General features: G+C 46.2%; 1 protein-coding gene across 1 annotated transcript in view; it reads left to right on the plus strand.

Moving 5' to 3' along the window:
* lrrc75a (leucine rich repeat containing 75A) overlaps positions 1 to 21,000 on the plus strand; it is a 56,945-nt gene that overhangs the window by 16,922 nt on the left and 19,023 nt on the right. The window contains exons 3-4 of the mRNA XM_056283418.1: positions 4,221 to 4,349; positions 17,890 to 18,002. Of these exons, the coding sequence (XP_056139393.1) occupies positions 4,221 to 4,349; positions 17,890 to 18,002 (242 nt within the window). The remainder of the gene's footprint in view (positions 1 to 4,220; positions 4,350 to 17,889; positions 18,003 to 21,000) is intronic.

The following is a 21,000-nucleotide window of genomic DNA, read 5'->3' on the forward strand; positions in this document are numbered from 1 at the left end:
AAATACGTGCTGCCCACTATGGAGGAAATAATGCCAAGGCTCGCAGGGTCAAAGTTCTTCACAACGTTGGATGCAGCAAGTGGGTTTTACCAGATCCCCTTGCATGAAGACAGCAGAGGGCTCACCACTTTCATCACCCCATTTGGGAGGTATGCTTTCTGCCGCCTTCCATTTGGTATAACGAGTGCTCCAGAGATTTTCCAGAGAAAGATGGCGGAAACTCTGACCGGGCTAGAGGGCACAGAGGTGTACATGGATGACATCCTTATACATGGAGAGACTGAGGAAATCCATGACCGGCGCCTAGCAGAGGCGCTGGGGGTCATTGAAACAGCAGGTCTCAAACTGAACCAAGCGAAATGCAAGTTCAAACAGAAACAAGTCCGCTTCCTTGGTCATATCATCAACGAGGCAGGCATCAGACCTGACCCGGACAAAGTGGCCGGAATAGAGAACTTTCCTCAGCCCCAGAACGTGACGGAACTCAAGAGGTTCCTCGGGATGGTGAACTATTTGGCAAAATACGTCCCAGAGCTGTCCACTGTAGGTCAGCCGCTTTATGGACTGCTTAAAGCAACGACAGAGTGGCTGTGGGGACCTGCACAGAACACAGCATTCCAAGACCTTAAAGCAGCACTCGCCACCGCCCCGGTACTCACCTTTTATGACGTCACTAAGGCTACGGTGGTGTCAGCAGATGCCAGCAGCTACGGGCTGGGAGGCGTTCTGCTCCAGCAGCACGGGGAACACTGGAAGCCCGTGGCCTACTGCTCCCGACGGCTGAGTGACGCAGAGACAAGGTACGCACAGATCGAGAAAGAGTGCTTAGCCAGCGTCTGGGCATGTGAAAGGTTCGAGAAGTACTTGTTTGGGCTTGACAATTTCAGACTTGTCACCGATAATAAACCACTAGTACCTCTCATGAACAGCAAAGACTTGGATAATGTGCCCATTAGGTGCCAGAGACTGTTAATGAGGCTGATGCGTTTCAATGCAGTGGCTGAATACGCACCAGGCAAAACTTTAGCTGTGGCTGATGCACTCTCCAGAGGCCCAGAGCAGTGCTACGGAGATGGTGCTTCTCATGATGATGTTGCAGCGCACATTGATGCCATCGTGTGCCAGGTGCCTGCGACACCTTAAAGGATGCAGGAGATAAAACAGAGCACGGATGGGGATCTGCAGCTCCAGACAGTGTTGGGCTTCATCAGACACGGCTGGCCTGAGTATGTCGATAAAGTGCCGGAGACAGTCAGAGACTTTTATCAGGTGAGAGGGGAGTTATCTGAGGTAGATGGTTTAGTCATCAGAGGCAGTCGTATCGTCATTCCCACAGATATGAGGGAGGTGATCTTAGACAGAATACACGACGGGCACCTGGGGATAGTTAAGTGCAGAGAGAGAGCTAGCCAGTCAGTGTGGTGGCCCAAAATGACAGAGCACATTACAACAAAGATACAGCAATGTCAATTCTGCAGAGAACACAAGAACACAGAGAGAAAAGAGCCTTTAATGTCAAGTGAGCTCCCATCCAGACCATGGCAGAAAGTTGGCATAGACCTGTGTGAGTACAAAAAGCAAAACTACTTGATAGTGTCTGACTATTATTCCAGGTTTTTGGAGATCCTAAATCTACCAACAACTACTAGCAGTCAGGTTGTAGCTAGGCTGAAGGCTACATTTGCACGTTTTGGTATCCCTGAAATTGTAGTTAGCGATAATGGGCCACAGCTAGTTTCAGAAGAGATGAGGAGGTTCAGTGAGGATTATGATTTCATCCATGTGACTTCAAGCCCACACTACCCCCAGAGTAATGGACAGGCAGAGAGGGCTGTTCAGATAGCCAAAAGCATATTAAGGCAGGAAGACCCTCTCCTCGCCCTGTTGACATACAGAGCTACACCCTCTTCTTCCACTGGAGCCAGTCCAGCGGAATTGCTCATGGGTAGGAGACTCAGAACCACCTTACCCACATTGCAGCATAACCTGAAACCGGCCTGGCCTAAAGAGGAACTGATCAAAACCGCTGACGCCGCAGCCAAATCGAGGCAGGCTTTCTACTACAACCGCAGGAACGGCGTGCGGACACTGCGCCCACTGAACTCGGGTGACGCAGTACTCACCAAACCTGATGGACAGAAAACATGGACAATGCCAGCAGTTGTTCACAGTCAGAGCTCCACTCCCAGATCCTACATAGTGGAGACAGCTCAAGGTGAACATTACAGAAGGAACAGGCGCCACCTGTTGGCCACACCTAAAACACTCACCTTTGTCAGCAGGGATCCTGACCATGTCACTCCAGGGGAGAGTGGAAACACGGATGAGTCCCGAGCAGCAGAAATGCCAACTTCCACACCATATGTTACTCGCTCTGGCAGGGTGAGCAAGCCTGCAATCCGGCTGGATTTGTGAGGCGTATGGACTTGTGTACTGTGGGGGATTTTTTATTTTTTTTTGTGAAAAGGGGGGTGATATACAGGTTAGAAAATCATCTTAGAGGGGGAGATGTAATGAATGAAAGGTCACGTGTTTAACTTGACCTACTCACGGGTGTACGTGCAGTGCGTGTGACCTATACAGGAAGTTAGAAGCGCATGTTATGAAGGTTGTATGTCGGATGAACGCTAGTAAAAGCTACACAGTTAAGAACCTACGAAGTCGGCTCGTTCTTGAATTATTCTTATGTCAGTAAGACAAGGCGTCTACGGACATTACAGTTAGTGATGTCGCCTTGTGGTGCAGTACACCCCGTATCGAATCCCGCACCGGGCAATAAAATAACCGGTTACATTGGTGGCAGCGGTGCGATCCGGAAGTGTGCAGATCCTCAGAAGTCTCTTCGGAGCGCGAGAATAACAAAGCGCGAGGGCGCGCTTCCGGGGAGGGTGACGACTGTAAACTACTAATAAGACATGTTAGTTCTGACCCTTTAGCCGAGCGGTTAGTGATGTCGCCTTGTGGTGCAGCACACCCTGTATCGAATCCCGCATCGGGCAAGAAAATAACCGGTTACAACAGTTTACATACAGTGAGCTCTAGGGAATGATGGGATTTTATATTGTAGCGTGCATGGATAAGTAGACACGTTGGCCCTTGGCTAACGGGTCCGACCCTTTGGTCGACTGGCTAGCGACATCTACCGCGGTGCGGGATGTACGGGTTCACGAAGGAGGGGGGTAATGTAGCGAATTCTGGGGGGCAACCACAGGAACTGCCGCAGCCGGGACGCGAACCCGTACCTCCTGCACCGCGGGAGACATCGCTAAGCAGTCGACTAAAGGGTCGGACCCGTTAGCCAAGGGCCAACGTGTCTACTTATCCATGCACGCTACAATATTGTTTAGTAAAAGTAATGGATTGGACCAGTAGACGGGAACTAGAATTGGCCTGTGCCAATGTTTTAGCTGGTACTTGGAGTTGTTTTGGGCTGCAACAGGTTTCTTCTTATTCACCTCAACGGATCAGGACAAGAGCTTTTTTCTTTTTTTTTTTTATCTTTTAGCGCCGTAGAAAAGGCTCGGTAACTACCCATGCTACTTTAAGCTAATCCTCCCCGTGTCGAAACGTCTGCTTCTTGGTATAATATTTACACAAGCCTTCGGTGGGTTTTTTTTAAGCGGGGCTGTCATCCATGCTGAGTTCTTAACACGAATTTTAAAACACATCAGTCCATGCCTCCAGCTCTTCAAACAGGTTTAACTGTCAGGTTTAAAAGGGGCCTCCTGACAGGCGCTAAATATTCATGTTGACTAAAAAAGACACACATAAACAGATGGATGGAATACAACACAATGTAATGTAAAGCTTAAACAGTTAAAAATGCCCTAGAAAGGGATGTCAAATGTGCGTGCATGAGTGTGTGTTGTGTGTGTGCTCGCTCATGTCTCTTTGTATTTGTTGTGTGGGCAGGTGTCTGTTTGCATGCAGCAGCAAGGGAGAGTGCAAAACGTTTGTGTATTTATGAATGATACACTATTGTTTTTATTTGTGCATTTTTTTATTTCCTACGTCTCTCTAGCTCAAAGCCTCTGTCTTAGACCCCATCATTATTGTGCATAAAAATGAGTGTGATTATACTTAGTGAATTGAAAGTGAAATGGTTTGATGAGATACAACATTATATAATTACTAAAAAGAGGTCTCCTTAAGACCACACAGTTGTCTTTTCTGGCTCTGTTTGATGGCCATTTGGATGACTCCTCTGTGTGTTTGTGAAGGACCTGGGCATGGAGTCTACATCCCTGGATGATGTGCTGTATCGCTATGCTAGCTTCAGAAACCTGGTGGACCCCATCACACACGACTTGATCATCAGTCTGGCACGATACATCCACTGCCCGAAGACGGTAGGACACACACACAAACACACACACACACACACACACACACACACACACACACACACACACACACACACACACACACACACACACACACACACACACACACACACACATATAACATGTCCCCCTGTACTTGTGAGGATCCCTTATTGACCACATTTATTCCCTAGGCCTTAACCCTAACCTTAACCATCATATCTACATGCCTAACCTTAACCTAATCCCAATTCTAACCATAACCCTAAACCTAAATCCCAACCCTAAAATAGACCCTTTTTCTCATAATGACCCATAAAATGTCCCCCACAAGGTAGATGGTTTCAGATTTTTATATCCTGATGGAGACATTTAGTCCCCATCGGGACAGAAAAACATGGTCACACACACACACACACACACACACACACACACACACACACACACACACACACACACACACACACACACAGGAAGGAATGAGAGGAAGAAAGGTCAAACCTTCGTGTGCCTCAGTTTCACTGTGTATGCATTTATAGGATTTATGTATCCTTTTCAAAGCATAAAATATTGAGAGGAGATAATGGAAACCCAAAATGCAATTTATCAGGGCTGTTAGTAAGTCAGCTCTGGCTCAGGAGGTAGAGCAAATCATCTAGTAATCGGAAGGTCACTGGTTCGATCCCTGGCTCCTGCGGAGAGCGTGTCAAAGTGTCCTTGAGCAAGTCACTGAACGTTTAACTGCTCCTGATGAGCAGGTTGGCATCTTGCATGGCAGCCACCATCAGTGTGTGAATGTGTGTGTGAATGGGTAGATGTGAGGCATATACACTGTGAAGTGCTTTGAGTGGTCGGTAGACCAGAACAGCGCTATATAAATGCAGTCCATTTACCATCTTGCGCCTATTAACAAGTATGAAAAGGATGTCTTGGCTCTTCGCACCGCTGACATGACTGTGATCATGGTGACTTGGAGAGGACACCGCGGGATACAGAGTGGGTCAGAAAGGAAAGAGTTTTTTTTCTGCACTTGTAAATTTATGCACTATGTCAGAAGAAAACATCATGCAAACTTATCGCCTGCCCTGTCATGTCACATTACTCTCGATTTGCTGGAGGAAAACATAGAAAATGTGGAAACACAAACCAGGATGAATCAAAAAAATCCCAGCAATATAATGGCCACACTTCATTTAATTGCCTCAAGTTCTTTCAAGATGGCATCTCAGAATAGGCTACTGCAATTTTCCATTTTTCACGCGATAAAACAAATGAGCTCAAAATACCCAATTCTTCATTTATTTGAGAAGCGACTAACTGAGATTTGAAAAAAAAATGGATCCAATGTTCTAATTTAAAATAAGGATGTTATGTTGATGTGTGAACCTTTATCAGCCATGCTGTCCCAAGTGCTTCATGCACTAATGTGAAGAGTGCAGCATCATGCACGGTTCCCAAATGACCACGATGCCTTCAATGCAACCAAACGGGGGTTTTACGTCAGAGGAGAGTTCCCGAATGTACTTGGCGCAATTGAAGGGACACTTGCGCAAAACATGTTCATATAGCGCCGTTCAAATGTAGATTAAGAAGATGGCCGCACTAAATAGGCCACCCAAATCTGAGCTTGTCTTATTAGAGCTGTCTCATCTATTTCGCATGGGTCTCGGTGTCTTTGAGGTCCCCATAATTTTTTTTAAATTTTTCTTCTCTCTCTCTCTTTCTTTTTTCTTTTTTTTTTTTGTGGATTTTTTCTCCTTTTTTTTGTGGATTTTTCCCCCTCTTTTCTCCCCAACTGCATTTGGCCAATTACCCCACTCTTCCGGGCCGTCCCGGTCCCGTCCCGCCTCTGCACCCCCTCTGCCGATCTGGGGAGGGCTGCAGACTACCACATGCCTCCTCCGATACATGTGGAGTCACCAGCCGCTTCTTTTCACCTGACGGTGAGGAGTTTCACCAGGGGGACGTAGCGCATGGGAGGATCACGCTATTCCCCCCAGTTCCCCCTCCTCCCTGAACACGCACCTCGACCAACCAGAGGAGGCGCTAGTGTAGTGACCAGGACACATCCCCACATCTGGCTTCCCACCTGCAGACATGGCCAATTGTGTCTGCAGGGACGACCGACCAAGCTGGAGGTAACATGGGGATTCGAACCGGTGATTCACCTGACAGTGCAGAGTTTCACCAGGGGGATTTAGCGCGTGGGAGGATTTTCCCTCCCCCCTGACCGACCAGAGGAGGCGCTAGTGCAGCAACCAGGATACATACCCACATCTGGCTTCCCACCAACACACACGGCCAATTGTGTTTGTAGGAATGCCCGACCAAGCCGGAGGCAACACAGGGATTCGAACCGGTGATCCCCATGTTGGTAGGCAACGGAATAGACTGCTACGCCACCTGGATGCCCAAGGTCCCACATTAAGAGAACAATTCAGAGAAGGTTGAATGTGCATTTTCCCTGAAAGTAAGAAAAAGCAAATATTCCGCCTCAAAGCGGCTTGCTTTGTTTGCAAATTATCATGAGGGCAATAAGTTCTGCCACCCTATAGGCCCATACCAGTGTGTTTTTAAAAAAAATGTGAAAGAAAGGTTTGCTACCCCTTTAAGAATACGTAGCAAATATACACACACACACACACACCTGTGTGTGGCACACACTCACACTGCCATTCACATAATGAGGTGATTCAATGCGTTGGTCCTATCAGATGATTTGCTATCCTCGTGACTCATTTTGTCTGACACTATTAGGTTACAGCAGCCCTCTAAGAGGTTGTGTATATGCAGCACTGAGTGAATTGCTGGAATGCTTTCAGTTTTCTGTGCAATTTGCGTGTGTGTGTGTGTGTGTGTGTGTGTGTGTGTGTGTGTGTGTGTGTGAGTGTGTGTGTGTGTGTGTGTGTGTGTGTGTGTGTGTGTGTGTGTGTGTGTGTGTGTGTGTGTGTGTGTGTGTGAGTGTGTCCTTGAGGTATACTTTTCCTGTCTGTGCATCCATGTATGTCAGTGGGGGAGTGAACGAGCAAAGAGGGAGATAAAGAGCTACAGTATCCATACTGGATGAATAATAAAGGAGGGAAATGAGGGAGACAGGAACTGAAGACTTTGACAAGATTGTGCGCGACAGCTAAATGTGTATTATCACCCCGGCACGTGTATTTTTAGCCAGCAAAAGGTTTGTTGCTTAACTGTTGTAAAAATGGAGGGTCCCGACATTTTTATGGTTGGAGTCCCAAAGAATAATGCAAGTTGAAAAATGGATCTTTCTCTATGGAAAGGTCAAGTAACTACTTCTGGATAGCTAGACATCAGGGGGATGTTGGAATGGTCGGGGGGGGGCATTGTGCTGTATGCAGAGCAAATCAATGAGAGAGAGGAGACAGGAGGGGGAGAGAGAGGGAGGGGGATACGACATGCTCTGAGCTGTTTGCAAGCCATCGTGTTTATATTTTATGCTTCAAAAATACCTGAAGTTTTGCCTCCTCCGCCCCCCCCTCTCGCTTTTTACCCATTCTCCTTTGCTGGAAAAAACCACGAATAGATTTTTTTTTTATTGTTGCTTTATTTTGTTGCACATTTCATACCTCGTTGCAAAGGGGCAATTCAAAATGATTTACAAAGACATAAAAAAAAAGACATTAAATGGGAGCTGCAGACACCGAGCCAGCCGCCACCAGGTGTGTGTCAGTACAACGCTGGAGGGACCGCGGCGTCATTGTGACGCCGTACATTTAACCCATTTTATTTTTCAGGGTGGCCGGTTTTGAAAAAGCTTCATCGCCAGCCTGCTGATAGTCATCATGGGACACCAGGCCCAACATTGACGTTCAAAAATGAAAACACACTCTGGCTAATGCATTCAGTGACAAAAGAAGGGCATGCTCCCGCCCCCAGGTTCTCTCTGTCGCTCTTTTTCTCTTTCTCTCCAGTTAATGTGTGTGTGTGTGTGCATGTGCATATGTGTGTACGTGTGTATGCGTGTGTGTGTGCATGTGTGACTTTGCGTGGGCGTTTGCTTAACATGCTTTATCAAACACAATTTAAGCACGGGGGACATAAAATGGCACCTTCTGCAAATGAACAGCCCCCCTCTACAAATTGAAAACAGGTTTAGTTTGAAGAGGAAGGATTATTAGGGTGAGATAATTGTGATGAAGCACATGAAAAAAATATGAATCCTTGCTCACCTCAACCCTAATCCTGCTCGCCTGCAGGTGTGACTGTGGGTTACTTAGTGAGATTAAACTGGAGGGGGAAAAAAGAGGGTTGCTTAAACAACATATATTACATTACATTACAGTCATTTAGCTGACACTTTTATCCAAAGCAACTTACGATAAGTGCATCATTTAACATAGGAAATCAGGAGAACTGCTAGTCATCAGAGGTCATAAGTGCATCTTCTCTCTAAACAAGCATCTAAGAGCAAAACCAGTGCTAGAGTAAAAGCGCAAGAAAGATTTTTTTTTTATAATGAGTGAATACAATAAGTGCTAGGAGCAAGTAACAGGGTAGTAGTTCTTGAAGAGGGGAGTTTTCAACCTGCGCTGAAAGATGGGCAGCGACTCTGCTGTCCTGACATCAGTGGGGAGTTCATTCCACCACTGTGGGGCCAGGACAGAAAAGAGCCGTGACCGGGTCGATCGGCAGCAGGGGCCTCTGAGCGACGGGGCAACCAGGCATCCCGAGGCAGCAGAGTGAAGTGGTCGGGCGGGGGTGTAGGGCTTGACCATGGCCTGGAGATAGGAAGGCGCTGCTCCTTTCACTGCCCTGTAGGCTAGCACCAGAGTCTTAAACTGGATGCGAGCAGCTACTGGGAGCCAGTGTAGGGACATGAGAAGGGGAGTTGTGTGGGAGAACTTAGGGCGGTTGAACACCAGACGAGCTGCAGCTTTCTGAACAAGCTGCAGAGGTCTGATGGCCGACGCCGGGGTGCCAGCAAGGAGGGAGTTGCTGTAGTCCAGCCGGGAGATGACCAGAGCCTGGATGAGCATCTGTGCTGTCTCGTCGGTGAGGAATGGGCGAGAGGGAATTTCCTGCAATGAAGCAATATTATCAAACAAGGTCATAATAAGCAACATATTTCAGTTTTCAGTTTTATTTATTTCAGTTTTAGAAAACATTTTAACGCTATACTCCTCCTTATTGTGACCTGCATGGCATTTTGCATATGAGAAAACACAATTTCTGTTAAGATGATGGTACAAAAAAGGAAACTGAGAAATTGTTTTTTTGGTTTATTTGATTGTTTAACCAGTGATGCCCATCTGTTAATTTCTCCTTTTAAATTCTTTATCTTGTTCTTTTAAAAAATTTCCTCATTATTTCATCTCTTTATCTTGTGTGATTGACCATCTCCTTATGCCTTTATGTGACCTGCATTGAGATGCCCCCCTGCATGAGAGGTGCTGTAGAAAAATAACCGTGCCTTGGCGTGAAGCGAGTGGTGGAGTTGCTGGTCATATGTTGAGGATCAGTAAATGTTACTGTCAGTGAAGTGTGCACGTCGGCTGTGTGGATGTCATGCAGATACAGACGGGAAGATGGACGGAGAGAAAAACGGATACTGACAACGGGGGCAGACGGAGACATGGAGAAGGAGACAGTCAGAAATCCAAGTTTAGCTCTGTTCTCCTGTCTCATGCACACACACACACACACACACACACACACACACACACACACACACACACACACACACACACACACACACACACCTTGTCTTGTCCCCCTATACTTGTGGGGACCTCTCATTGACTACATTCATTCCCTAGCCCTTAACCCTAACCTTAACCACCGTAACTAGTACATGCCTAACCTCAACCGTTACCCTAACCTTAACCTAATCCTAATCCTAACCCTAACCCTTAAACCAAGTCCTAACCCTCAAATAGACCCTTTTCCTTATGGGGACCCATAAAATGTCCCCACAAGGTTGGCAGTTTCAGGGGACATTTGGTTCCCGTTAGGATAGAAAAACCTGCTATACACACAGACACACACGACACAAGCACACGTACCCTAATTTCTAACTTTAGCCTTACACCCAAGTCCTAGCCCTAAAATAGCTCCTCGAAGAGGGGGGCGACTGGCCAGAATGTCCTAACTTTGCTAAAATGTCCTCACTCTTATGGCTAAAAATTAATAACGGTCTTCAGAAATATAGCTGTGTGAACACACACACACGCACACACACACACACACACACACTCCAAGTCTCATTCTCTAACTCCTTCCTCTCTCTCTTTCTTTCTCTCTCTGTCTCTCTCTCCCCCTCTCTGTCTCTCTGTCTCTCACTAATTCCTCCCCACCTCTCCATTTCTTCCTCTATATCTGTCTTCTCCTTCACCTGTGGGATAAGGGGGATGCATGGACAGACAGACAGACAGATGTTTCCGCGGTGATTTTTTTAAATCCCTTTATGGTCAGCCCGCCTGTCTTTTACCTTTATCCTTCTCTCCCTCTCTCTGTCTCCGTCTAGCCTCTGCTGATGCTATTTGACTCCTTTCCCACCTTTTCACTGCACGGTTTTGCCCGGCTTTTAATGCTGCTGAGCTTCATTTGTGGGATTTTGTTTTTTTCTTGTCTCCGTGTGTGTGTGTGTGGGTGTGTGTGTGTGTGTGTGTGTGTGTGTGTGTGTATGTGTGTGTTTGGTGTGTGGCAGCATGTGCATCTTGCTGTGTGCATACCTGACTGTGTGGACCGGCTTTGCTGTGAAACAGAGAGGATACCTTGACCCTCTGAATTTTAGTTGTTGTTGTTTTTCCTTCGACATACCATGGAATCAACACGGACGGGTTTCTACGACCCACAGTTCAAAATGAATATTTCCAAAAACACGGATGATTTCACCCTCAAAACGTAAACTACTTTGTGGATTAAGGTTTTAGATGGGCTCATCATTAAAATTGACACATGCTCCACTTTAATGTGAGCTGTCATTATGTAATGGTGGTGGTGGTGGTAGGGGGGGGGGTTAATGGTGCTTATCCCCCCCCTTTTTTTTTTTTTTACAAAATCCTTCCATTAGTCTGAAATTGTCAAGATATTCCTTCCAGCGCTCTCCTACCATCCATCATCCACTCATCTCAGTTACATCCCCAAAATACTGTAAGGATGCAGATGGTTCTTATCAGTACCCGCCAGAGATGCCCGGGTCAGCCACGAACCCAGCCAAATCTGCCCGCAACTTCAGTTGACCCACTCAGCAAAGAAGCTTTTTAAAAAAAAATTTTTTTGAAATGTGTTTAGTTTTCTGTCTTTTTTTCTCCTGCTTCCACGTTAACCCCGTTTTGTAGGCTAACATAAACGGTACATTATTGTGTGTGTGTGTGTGTGTGTGTTACTGATTGAACAGATCAGATATGCTCGGGCCATAAAGAGACTTACCCAACATTGAAAACAATGTCTCGCAAAGCAGGTAAAAGTATTTATGGAAATTGCGTGCTTGTCGCTCGTCGATCCAAACTGCAGGTTGCGGTTTGTGTTCTGCAGATAATGGAGCTGAGATAAATCAGTGCATCTGATCAGCACGTCTGAAGCAAGTTGACTACACATTCATTTTGTCGATTGCAAAAGTTGAGCTGAAACCCTAAATGTGGGCCTATTGGGGAGCTATGAATTATTGTGTACTTAAACAGCCTGAAAGAATGGTAATGGCGTCTCAGTATGCACTGTTATGCATGCATAGGCTGTTTAGGCACGTCCATACTGGTCAGGATAAATTATCTGAGGGAAAACAGCTTTGATAGCTGAGGAGCTTAGGGATTTTAATTGCAGATTTATTCATATTGAATATCTAAACATATGTATTTTTCTCTGCATAAACCTGACTTCGCTGTGACTCGCTCAAACTTTTTTTGAACCACGCGTAAAACCACACGTCGCACCCACCCACTCATCCATATGTTTTCCTGCAACGAAACGCCTTCCGTTTTAACAACACAGTGCTAAAGAGTGAAATGTATAAATCTGTTCACTGTAAGTATCGGTAAGTGGTTAAATCTGTCAATAGACAAACTAGCAAAAACTCCCCTTAGCCAGTTGCAACTCTCTACTAACATGATGGGGATGTAGTTTCTTTATTTTTCAGTATTTTTCTATGTATTGTATTCCCCCCACCCCATTTTCTCCCCAAATGTACTTGGCCAATTACCTCACTCTTCCGAGCTGCCACGGTCGCTGCTCCACCCCCTCTGCTAATCCGGGGGAGGGCTGCAGACTACCACATGCCTCCTCCGATACACATGGAGTCACCAGCTGCTTCTTCTCACCTGACAGTGAAGAATTTCGCCAGGGGGATTTAGCATGTGGGAGGATCACGCTATTCCCCCCCAGTCCCCCCTTCCCCCCGAACAGGCGTCCCAACCGACCAGAGGAGCTGCTACTGCAGCGACCGGGACACATACCCACATCCGGCTTCCCACCTGCAGACACGGCCAATTGTGTCTGTAGGGACACTTGACCAAGCCGGAGGTAACACGGGGATTCGAACCGGCGAGCTCTGTGTCAGTAGGCAATGGAATAGACCGCCACACTACCCGGGCTTGTATTCTTTATCTATGCTATTTTATGATTGTTTCCACTGCATTGACCCAGCATCCCTGCAGTGATAAATAAAGTTTATTCCATAGGGAACAACAAGTTGAACCTGAGTGACTGTCTCTGCCGTACAGCCATGTGAAGGAAAGAGACAGATCAAATTAGACAAGCTGAGCAAATTCCAATTGAAAGGCAGCCAACGCTCAGCGTGTTTGGCAACACCTGTCGTCTTTGGTGAATCGGATTCAGATGGATTCCAGTGCTTATCACTGCATCGTTTGCCAGGGGCTGCAAATGCACCCTATGTCTTAGTGTGTGTGTGTGTGTGTGGGGGGGGGGTCACTGGCCTTCAAACAACAACAAGAACCTTCTCCAGACAGATGAATTACTTGGAAGCAGTAAGCCAGCTTTTCTAACTTTACCTATAAATCTTTCTCTCTCTGCATCTCTGCCTCTCGTCACTATTTCTGTCTCCCTCCGTTTCTCTGTCCCTCTTCCTCTCGCACACGATTAAAGGGATAAATTGAACTTCCAGTTCAAATGTTGTGCAAGGCGGAGCGAGGAAATTCTTCTCCAGGGAGATGGCATTTGGTCGGGGATGATTTGAAGGGTCCGGATGAAAAGGTTACAAAGTGCAATTTCAGTTTAATTGAACTGGAATGAAAATGAATCACAGGTGGTCGTTACGTAACAAGAATAGAAACCAGTTAGCTCTCACACTCTGCCTCTCTCTCGCTCTGTGCCTGTGTGTGTGTGTGTTGGTGATGCTTAGTGGGGATGTCTGAGTGTCAGGGATGGTTTATGGGTAATCAATAACCCTTTGATCAATGTTCCTCACACATACACATGTACACACTGGCACACACACACACAGGCACAGAGCAAGAGAGAGAGAGAGAGAAGCTCTCCCCCTTAGTTTGTCTGCACTCTGCACTGTACAGGGTACTTTCATCAATCAGGGAAAGTCCTCTCATTATTGAAGGGCTAACTAACAACCACTCAATCATGTCTGAAAGGATAGGCTGATGGTATTGGACGGCAGCTGCAGCATGAATACGGTGGAAGTGTATATAAGTAATTGTGCTCACACTGCTGCCATAAATACATACAATGTACAGTGGCTTGCAAAAGTATTCATACCCCTTGAACTTTTCCACATTTTGTCACGTTTCGACCACAAACATAAATATATTTTATTGGAATTTTATGTGAAAGACCAACACAAAGTGGCCCACAATTGTGAAGTACAAAGAAAATTATACATGATTTAAAAAAAAATTTTACAAATAAAAAACTGAAAAGTGCGGTGTGCAAAAGTATTCAGCTCCCCTGAGTCAATACTTTGTGGAACCGCCTTTTGCTGCAATTACAGCTGCAAGTCTTTTGGGATATGTCTCTACCAGCTTTGCACATCTAGAGACTGAAATTTTTGCCCATTCTTCTTTGCAAAACAGCTCAAGCTCAGTCAGATTAGATGGAGAGCGTTTGTGAACGGCAGTTTTCAGATCTTGCCACAGATTCTCAATTGGATTTAGGTCTGGGCTTTGACTGGGCCATTCTAACACATGAATATGTTTTGTTTTAAACCAGTCCATTGTAGCCCTGGCTTTATGTTTAGGGTCGTTGTCCTGCTGGAAGGTGAACCTCCGTCCCAGTCTCAAGTCTTTTGCAGACTCCCAACAGGTTTTCTTCCAAGATTGCCCTGTATTTGGCTCCATCCATCTTCCCATCAACTCTGACCATCTTCCCTGTCCCTGCTGAAGAGAAGCACCCTCATAGCATGATGCTGCCTCCACCATGTTTGACAGTGGGGATGATGGTGGGTTCAGAGTGATGTGCAGTGTTAGTTTTCCGCCACACATAGCGTTTTGCATTTAGGCCAAAAAGTTGAATTTTGGTCTCATCTGACCAGAGCACCTTCTTCCACATGTTTGCTGTGTCCCCCACATGGCTTCTGGCAAACTGCAAACGGGACTTCTTATGGTTTTCTTTTAACAATGGCTTTCTTCTTGCCACTCTTCCACAAAGGCCAGATTTGTGCAGTGCACGACCAATAGTTGTCCTGTGGACAGATTCCCCCACCTGAGCTGTGGATCTCTGCAGTTCATCCAGAGTCACCACGGGCCTCTTGGCTGCATCTCTGATCAGTGCTCTCCTTGTTCGGCCTGTAAGTTTAGGTGGACGGCTGTGTCTTGGTAGGTTTGCAGTTGTGCCATACTCTTTCCATTTCCGGATGATGGATTGAACAGTGCTCCGTGAGATGTTCAAAGCTTGGGAAATCTTTTTATAGCCTAACCCTGCTTTAAACTTCTCCACAACTTTATCCCTGACCTGTCTGGTGTGTTCCTTGGACTTCATGATGCTGTTTGCTCCCCAATATTCTCTTAACAAACCTCTGAGGCCATCACAGAACAGCTGTATTTGTACTGAGATTAGATTACACACAGGTTGACTCTATTTAGTCATTAGGTCAACATTCGATCATTCAGCAATCATCAGGCAACTTCTGAAGGCAGTTGGTTACACTCAGAGAAAAGGGGGCTGAATACGTTTGCACACCGCACTTTTCAGTTTTTTATTTGTAAAAATTTTTTGAAATCATGTATAATTTTCTTTGTACTTCACAATTGTGTCCCACTTTGTGTTGGTCTTTCACATAAAATTCCAATAAAATATATTTATGTTTGTGGTCGAAACGGGACAAAATGTGGAAAAGTTCAAGGGGTATGAATACTTTTGCAAGCCACTGTATCTATCTATCTATCTATCTATCTATCTATCTATCTATCTATCTATCTATCTATCTATCTATCTATCTATCTATCTATCTATCTATCTATCTATCTATCTATCTATCTATCTATCTATCTGTCTATCTGTCTGTCTGTCTGTCTGTCTATCTGCCTATCTAAATAATAGCAACCATTCTAATTTGGCTCAATGAGTTTCCCCCAGTGCCTGGCAGGTAGCTAGACATTAGGCAGCCAAAGTAAACATGTTAGATAGATCAGCAAATATTTGGAGGGTTTTTTTTCTTGCAAATTTGTTGGGTAAATTTTGGGAGCTCTGCTTGTGCATCTGTTTATTTGTCACAGAGTCAATTCTGTATATCTTCTCGATAAATATGCATCCATCCAAATCCTCCTTGTCTACAATACAAATGTCTCTGTCAATATACTATACAAGCAAATTTTGATATGTAACATCTTTATATGAAAGTGAAAGACATTTTTCCCCCCAGTCATTTCCTCGCAATGTCAATCAACAAAGTTGATTTGGAGACCTGTGTGCCTCACGCTGTCTGCTTTTCACTGCAGTAATCACTGAAATACAGGGTGTACCAAGTTGCCCATAAGGGGAAAAGGATTTAGTTTATTAAATTTTTCCCTGATGCCATCTGTTCTTTGCTTGATAGGGTGGACCTGCAAACTTGAGTCAGAGTCTGAATAAATAAATGTTATTAAGCATGAATGCCCACCTCTGTCTCTCTAGTCCTTTGTCACACACACACACACACACACACACACACACACACACGCACACAGCGCGGCTCTGTGTGGTTGACAATAAAGCAGACTGGTAGACTTGAAGCAGTGAGTCAGTAACAGGCTGTCTTGTCTAGGAACACACCATCCAGTGTTCACTAGCTGATACAGCTCACATAAACCATGGCTTCTGAACAACACTCAATTCCCCAGCCACACAATTTGTTTATCCATATCTGTGTTTGTCTTTCTATTAATGTATCAGTGTTTGTGTGTATGATAAGCCTGTTCTCATCTCTACGTGTGTGTGTGTGTGTGTGTGTGTGCGTTCGTTCGTGCATAGGGTATGGGGGTGGTTCTGGTTGGGTTGTGTGTGTGGTTTTCTGTGTACATGTATCTGTGTGTGTCCCTGTTCTCTCACAACAGGCGCTTGTGATGCTGATGGGAGATGTTTGTGTTAATTCTCTGCTCCAGTGGTGTGCTCAAATCCAGTGAACCCTCTGTCTGTTTCTCTCTGTTAATACTTCACTGTTGTTCTTCTTCTTATTATTATTATTATTTTTCTTCTTCACCATTCTGCTTTCATGTTAACTCTCATTCTCTCCTCTTCTGTCATTTTCTATCCTCTCCCTCAGTCTGCCTCTGTACACTCCACTTCCGTCCATTCCTTTCTGCTTCCCATCTCTCTGACTCAATTTTAATACAGTTCAAAGGGCAACACATTTGACACGTTTTCGAATTCATGAGATGAAAATATGATAAGAATTACAGACAAAATCCATCAACTCTCATTAAATCCAGTCATGAATATTCATTACTTAAATCTTGGCTATGTTTCCATCAATGTGTTTTGTGTAAAAATTTGAGTTGCAAATGAGCTGAACGGTAGTGCCCAATTCTGAGAAATAAATCCTAAATATTGCTCAAAAAAGGTTTTTACATTTGCTTGAGGTGGAAAAGTTAATGGGTCAATTAAGACAGGATGCAATAAAGGTGATGGAAATTGAATATTTGAATAAATTATGACATAAAGGATAAAGTCAATTGTCATTGCTCGAGCTCTTTTAATATGTTTTATTAATCTTTGGACAGCGTAAAGAAGCTGAGGTGAACTAAAATAAAGATTACTCCAAATGGCAAGTAAATTTTGAAAACCCTCCAGCTTTCTAACTTGGAAGCTAGCACATGTTAGCTGATATGCTAGCTGCTGTTCCTGAGCAGGAATTATCAGCGCTGTTTTGACTGTGAACTTCTGTCACATCCTCTATGGAAACACACACTGATATCCATTTTCTTCAAATTAAAAAGAAATTATTCAAAATTTGTGCAAAATTTGGATAAAAACATAACTACTGGTAAAACTTAATGAACCTAAGGCCAACTAAAATTTGAGCCACTATTCTGGTACTGTTTGTTGTTCAATTGAAATTTTCTTGATATCTCTCTCTCTCTCTCTCTCTCTCTCTCTCTCTCTCTCTCTCTCTCTCTCTCCTGTCTGTCTGTTTCTATTTCTGCGTCTGTTGGTCTGTCTCCATAAGGAAGGAGACTCTCTAGGGGCTATGGAAAAGGTGTGTCGCCAGCTGACCTATCATCTAAGCCCTCACTCCCAGTGGAGGAGACAGGGCCTGCTCAAGAGGAAGCCACAGGCCTGGTGAGTGGTGTGTGTGTGTGTGTATTTGTTGACATCTCAGTGTGTCATCGGTGCGTCATCTGCTGCCACTTCGGACTCTGTGGAAATTCACAATTAAACTCTCTCTCTCCTCTCCTCCTCTCTTGTACACGCACACTCACTCGGCCTCTCCCCATCCTTTTCTTTCTCTTTCCCCTCCTCCCTATCGCTCTTTGTGTAACCCTTCTCTCTCATTATCTCCCTCTTCCTCTTTCCCACTTTTGCTTTCCCACCCACTTTCCCTCCACCTCCCCACAATGTCAAGGATTTAACCTTAGCCTGGACCTGTTGTGGCCTCCTCCTTGTGTAGCAGGTGGCAGCTTCATTTGTATTTGCAGCATAATTTTTAAGGCCCGCTTAGAGCGAACTGGGTGTTGTTTTGACTGCACCTCTGGTTGTCCAAGTCTGTTTAGGTAGTATTTTAGATCATGCATCATTATATATTGCATATATATCATTATATATGGATCATTTATCCGCTCCAGCTTTACTTTACTTTTATGTTAACTGTGAATGACATGTTCCCCCGCTATATGGAATTATGATCTTAAGTGCAAGCCGGACTACTCCGTGATGTTGTCTGACTCAGAATACATTGCAGCGAGCATCCCACTATCCAGAGCAGTCAGTTCATGCATGCAGGCAGTATCAGATACAGTGTTCTCAGAGCCGCATATAGTGTGCATGCACTGCTACAGGAAAAAGATGATTCAGTACAACCTAAAAATGTAACCATTATGATCTCCAACTTTTGCATGGCAAAGACAGTTTGTTAGTCTTCAAACTGGAAGGGAAATTTGTTATGTCTGCACACATCGACAGTGCTGCATTTGATTTGGTTCTGTTCTATTGTGCTGGGATCGATTGGTGATGCCTGCGGGCTCTGGGTTGTGTGATCGGGTCTGCCTTTGATGCTGGGTCAGTCTAAATAAAGAATGCCACGGAGAGGTTGTGTCGAGCGACAGCGCTGTGTCCTGAAGTGATTTAAAAATACAATATTGGCGACGAGGATGGCTGATATCTCTCTCCCACCGCCTGCCCCCATCCTGGCATTACCTGGCGAGCCTCCGGTACCATGGACTCGCTGGCTACATAGTTTTGAAAATTACATCATCGCCTCAGGGCTCGACGACGTGAGCCAGGCTAGGAAGACGGCTTTGTTGCTACACTGCTTGGGAGCAGAGGGTCATCGTGTGCTCGGGACTCTGGGGAACGTCACAAGCTTTGACGAAGCTGTGGGACTTTATGAGCACCCATTTCGCTGCTCCACAGAGTGCCCTCCTTCGGCGATTTATATTCCGTCAGCGACACCAACTGCCTGGTGAGTCTGTGCGGCAGTACGTCGCTAATTTGCGAGGGCTAGCTAGCTCATGCAAGTTTGGCGCGCTTCAGGACGAGATGGTTCGCGACCAGCTAATCGAACACACCAACAACGCAAAGGTGCGTGAGACTCTCCTGCTGGAAAACGACGATCTGCTGCTGTCCAGAGCAATTACCATCGCACTACAGGTTGAGAGAGCAGCTGAGTGTGCTGCTATGCTAAATACACAGCAAGTGGCCACCTCCAGTCACGCTGCCAACGACTCCTCCCTCTACTCACGGCTGCCCCTCGGGACGCAACCCAGCCAGAGCGAGGCGGGCGCCGACTCCACTGGGGACGTCTTGCAACTGCAACGACGGCGTTCTCGGCCCCGCCCTCAACAGTCCTGTGGTAACTGTGGGTCTCGGTCTCATGTTTCAAGGGCTCAGAACTGCCCTGCCCGTGGCCAGACATGCCGTAGCTGCGGTAAGCACAATCACTTTGCCAATGTCTGTTGATCTTCCCCGGCTGGGTCAGAGGGCCACACCCCCCAGTCTTCAACCGCTGTCATTCACAAGGTGAGCTCTGGGCCAGTGTCATTCAAATCATGCACAGTCAACATTAATGATGTGTGCATCCCCCTGCTGTTGGACACCGGTGCAAGTGTGTCTCTCCTGAATGTTGATACCTACAGTCAATTTTTCGGTTCACTGCCACTGTCCGCACCCTCAGCTGTCCTCTGTGGGTATGGTGACTCGAAAATCGATCTGGTTGGCTCTCTCCAAGTGACTGTCCGCTATGGAACCAAGCTGGTGCCCAATGCAGTTTTTCATGTGGCACGCCGTGGGGCCAACCTGATGGGCCTGGACCTGTTCTCCGCTCTGGGGTTCTCCCTCTTAGACACAAGGGGGGCAGCAATCCTGACTGTTGCCACACCTTGGCAGCAGAAGTGGCCATCGCTGTTTATGGGGCTGGGCTGCCTCTCCGCCTTCGCCCATCAACCTCTCCTCAACCCTGCTGTGAAATCTGTCATCCAACCACTGCGCCGCATCCCGTTGGCTCTCCGTGATGGGGTCTCCGCCGAGCTGCAACAACTGCTGGAAGCTGGCATCATTGAACCAGTGGACGCGTCACCTTGGGTCTCAAACCTCGTGGTGGCTAAGAAGAAGTCGGGGGGCCTGCGTGTCTGCATCGATCTACGTGCAGTAAATAAGGCAGTGGTCCCTGATAAGTATCCACTGCCCACCTCAGAAGAACTCACTGCTCAGTTCTATGGCTCTGAGGTGTTCTCCAAGCTCGACCTCAGACAGGGGTACTTACAGGTGCCCCTCCACCCCAGCAGCCGAAACCTCACAGCCTTTGTGACACATGCAGGAGTGTTTCGCTACACCAGGATGCCTTTCGGTCTCAGCTCCGCCCCTAGCTGCTTCCAGAAAATCATGGTCTCTGTGCTGGCTGGCATACTGGGCGTGGCCATTTATCTGGATGATATAGTGGTACACGGGTCCACTAGTGAAATCCACGACAAGCGCCTCAACATGGTCTTCGCAGCCCTGTCCAAGCACAAGCTAACTCTCAATGCTGAGAAATGTGTCCTCTCTGTGCCAGCCATCGACTTCGTGGGGTTCCGGCTGTCAGCGAGCGGTGTAACTCCACTACAATCCAACGTGGACGCCATTC

Source organism: Lampris incognitus, chromosome 7 (genome assembly GCF_029633865.1).
Source record: "Lampris incognitus isolate fLamInc1 chromosome 7, fLamInc1.hap2, whole genome shotgun sequence".
NCBI classification, from domain to species: domain Eukaryota; kingdom Metazoa; phylum Chordata; class Actinopteri; order Lampriformes; family Lampridae; genus Lampris; species Lampris incognitus.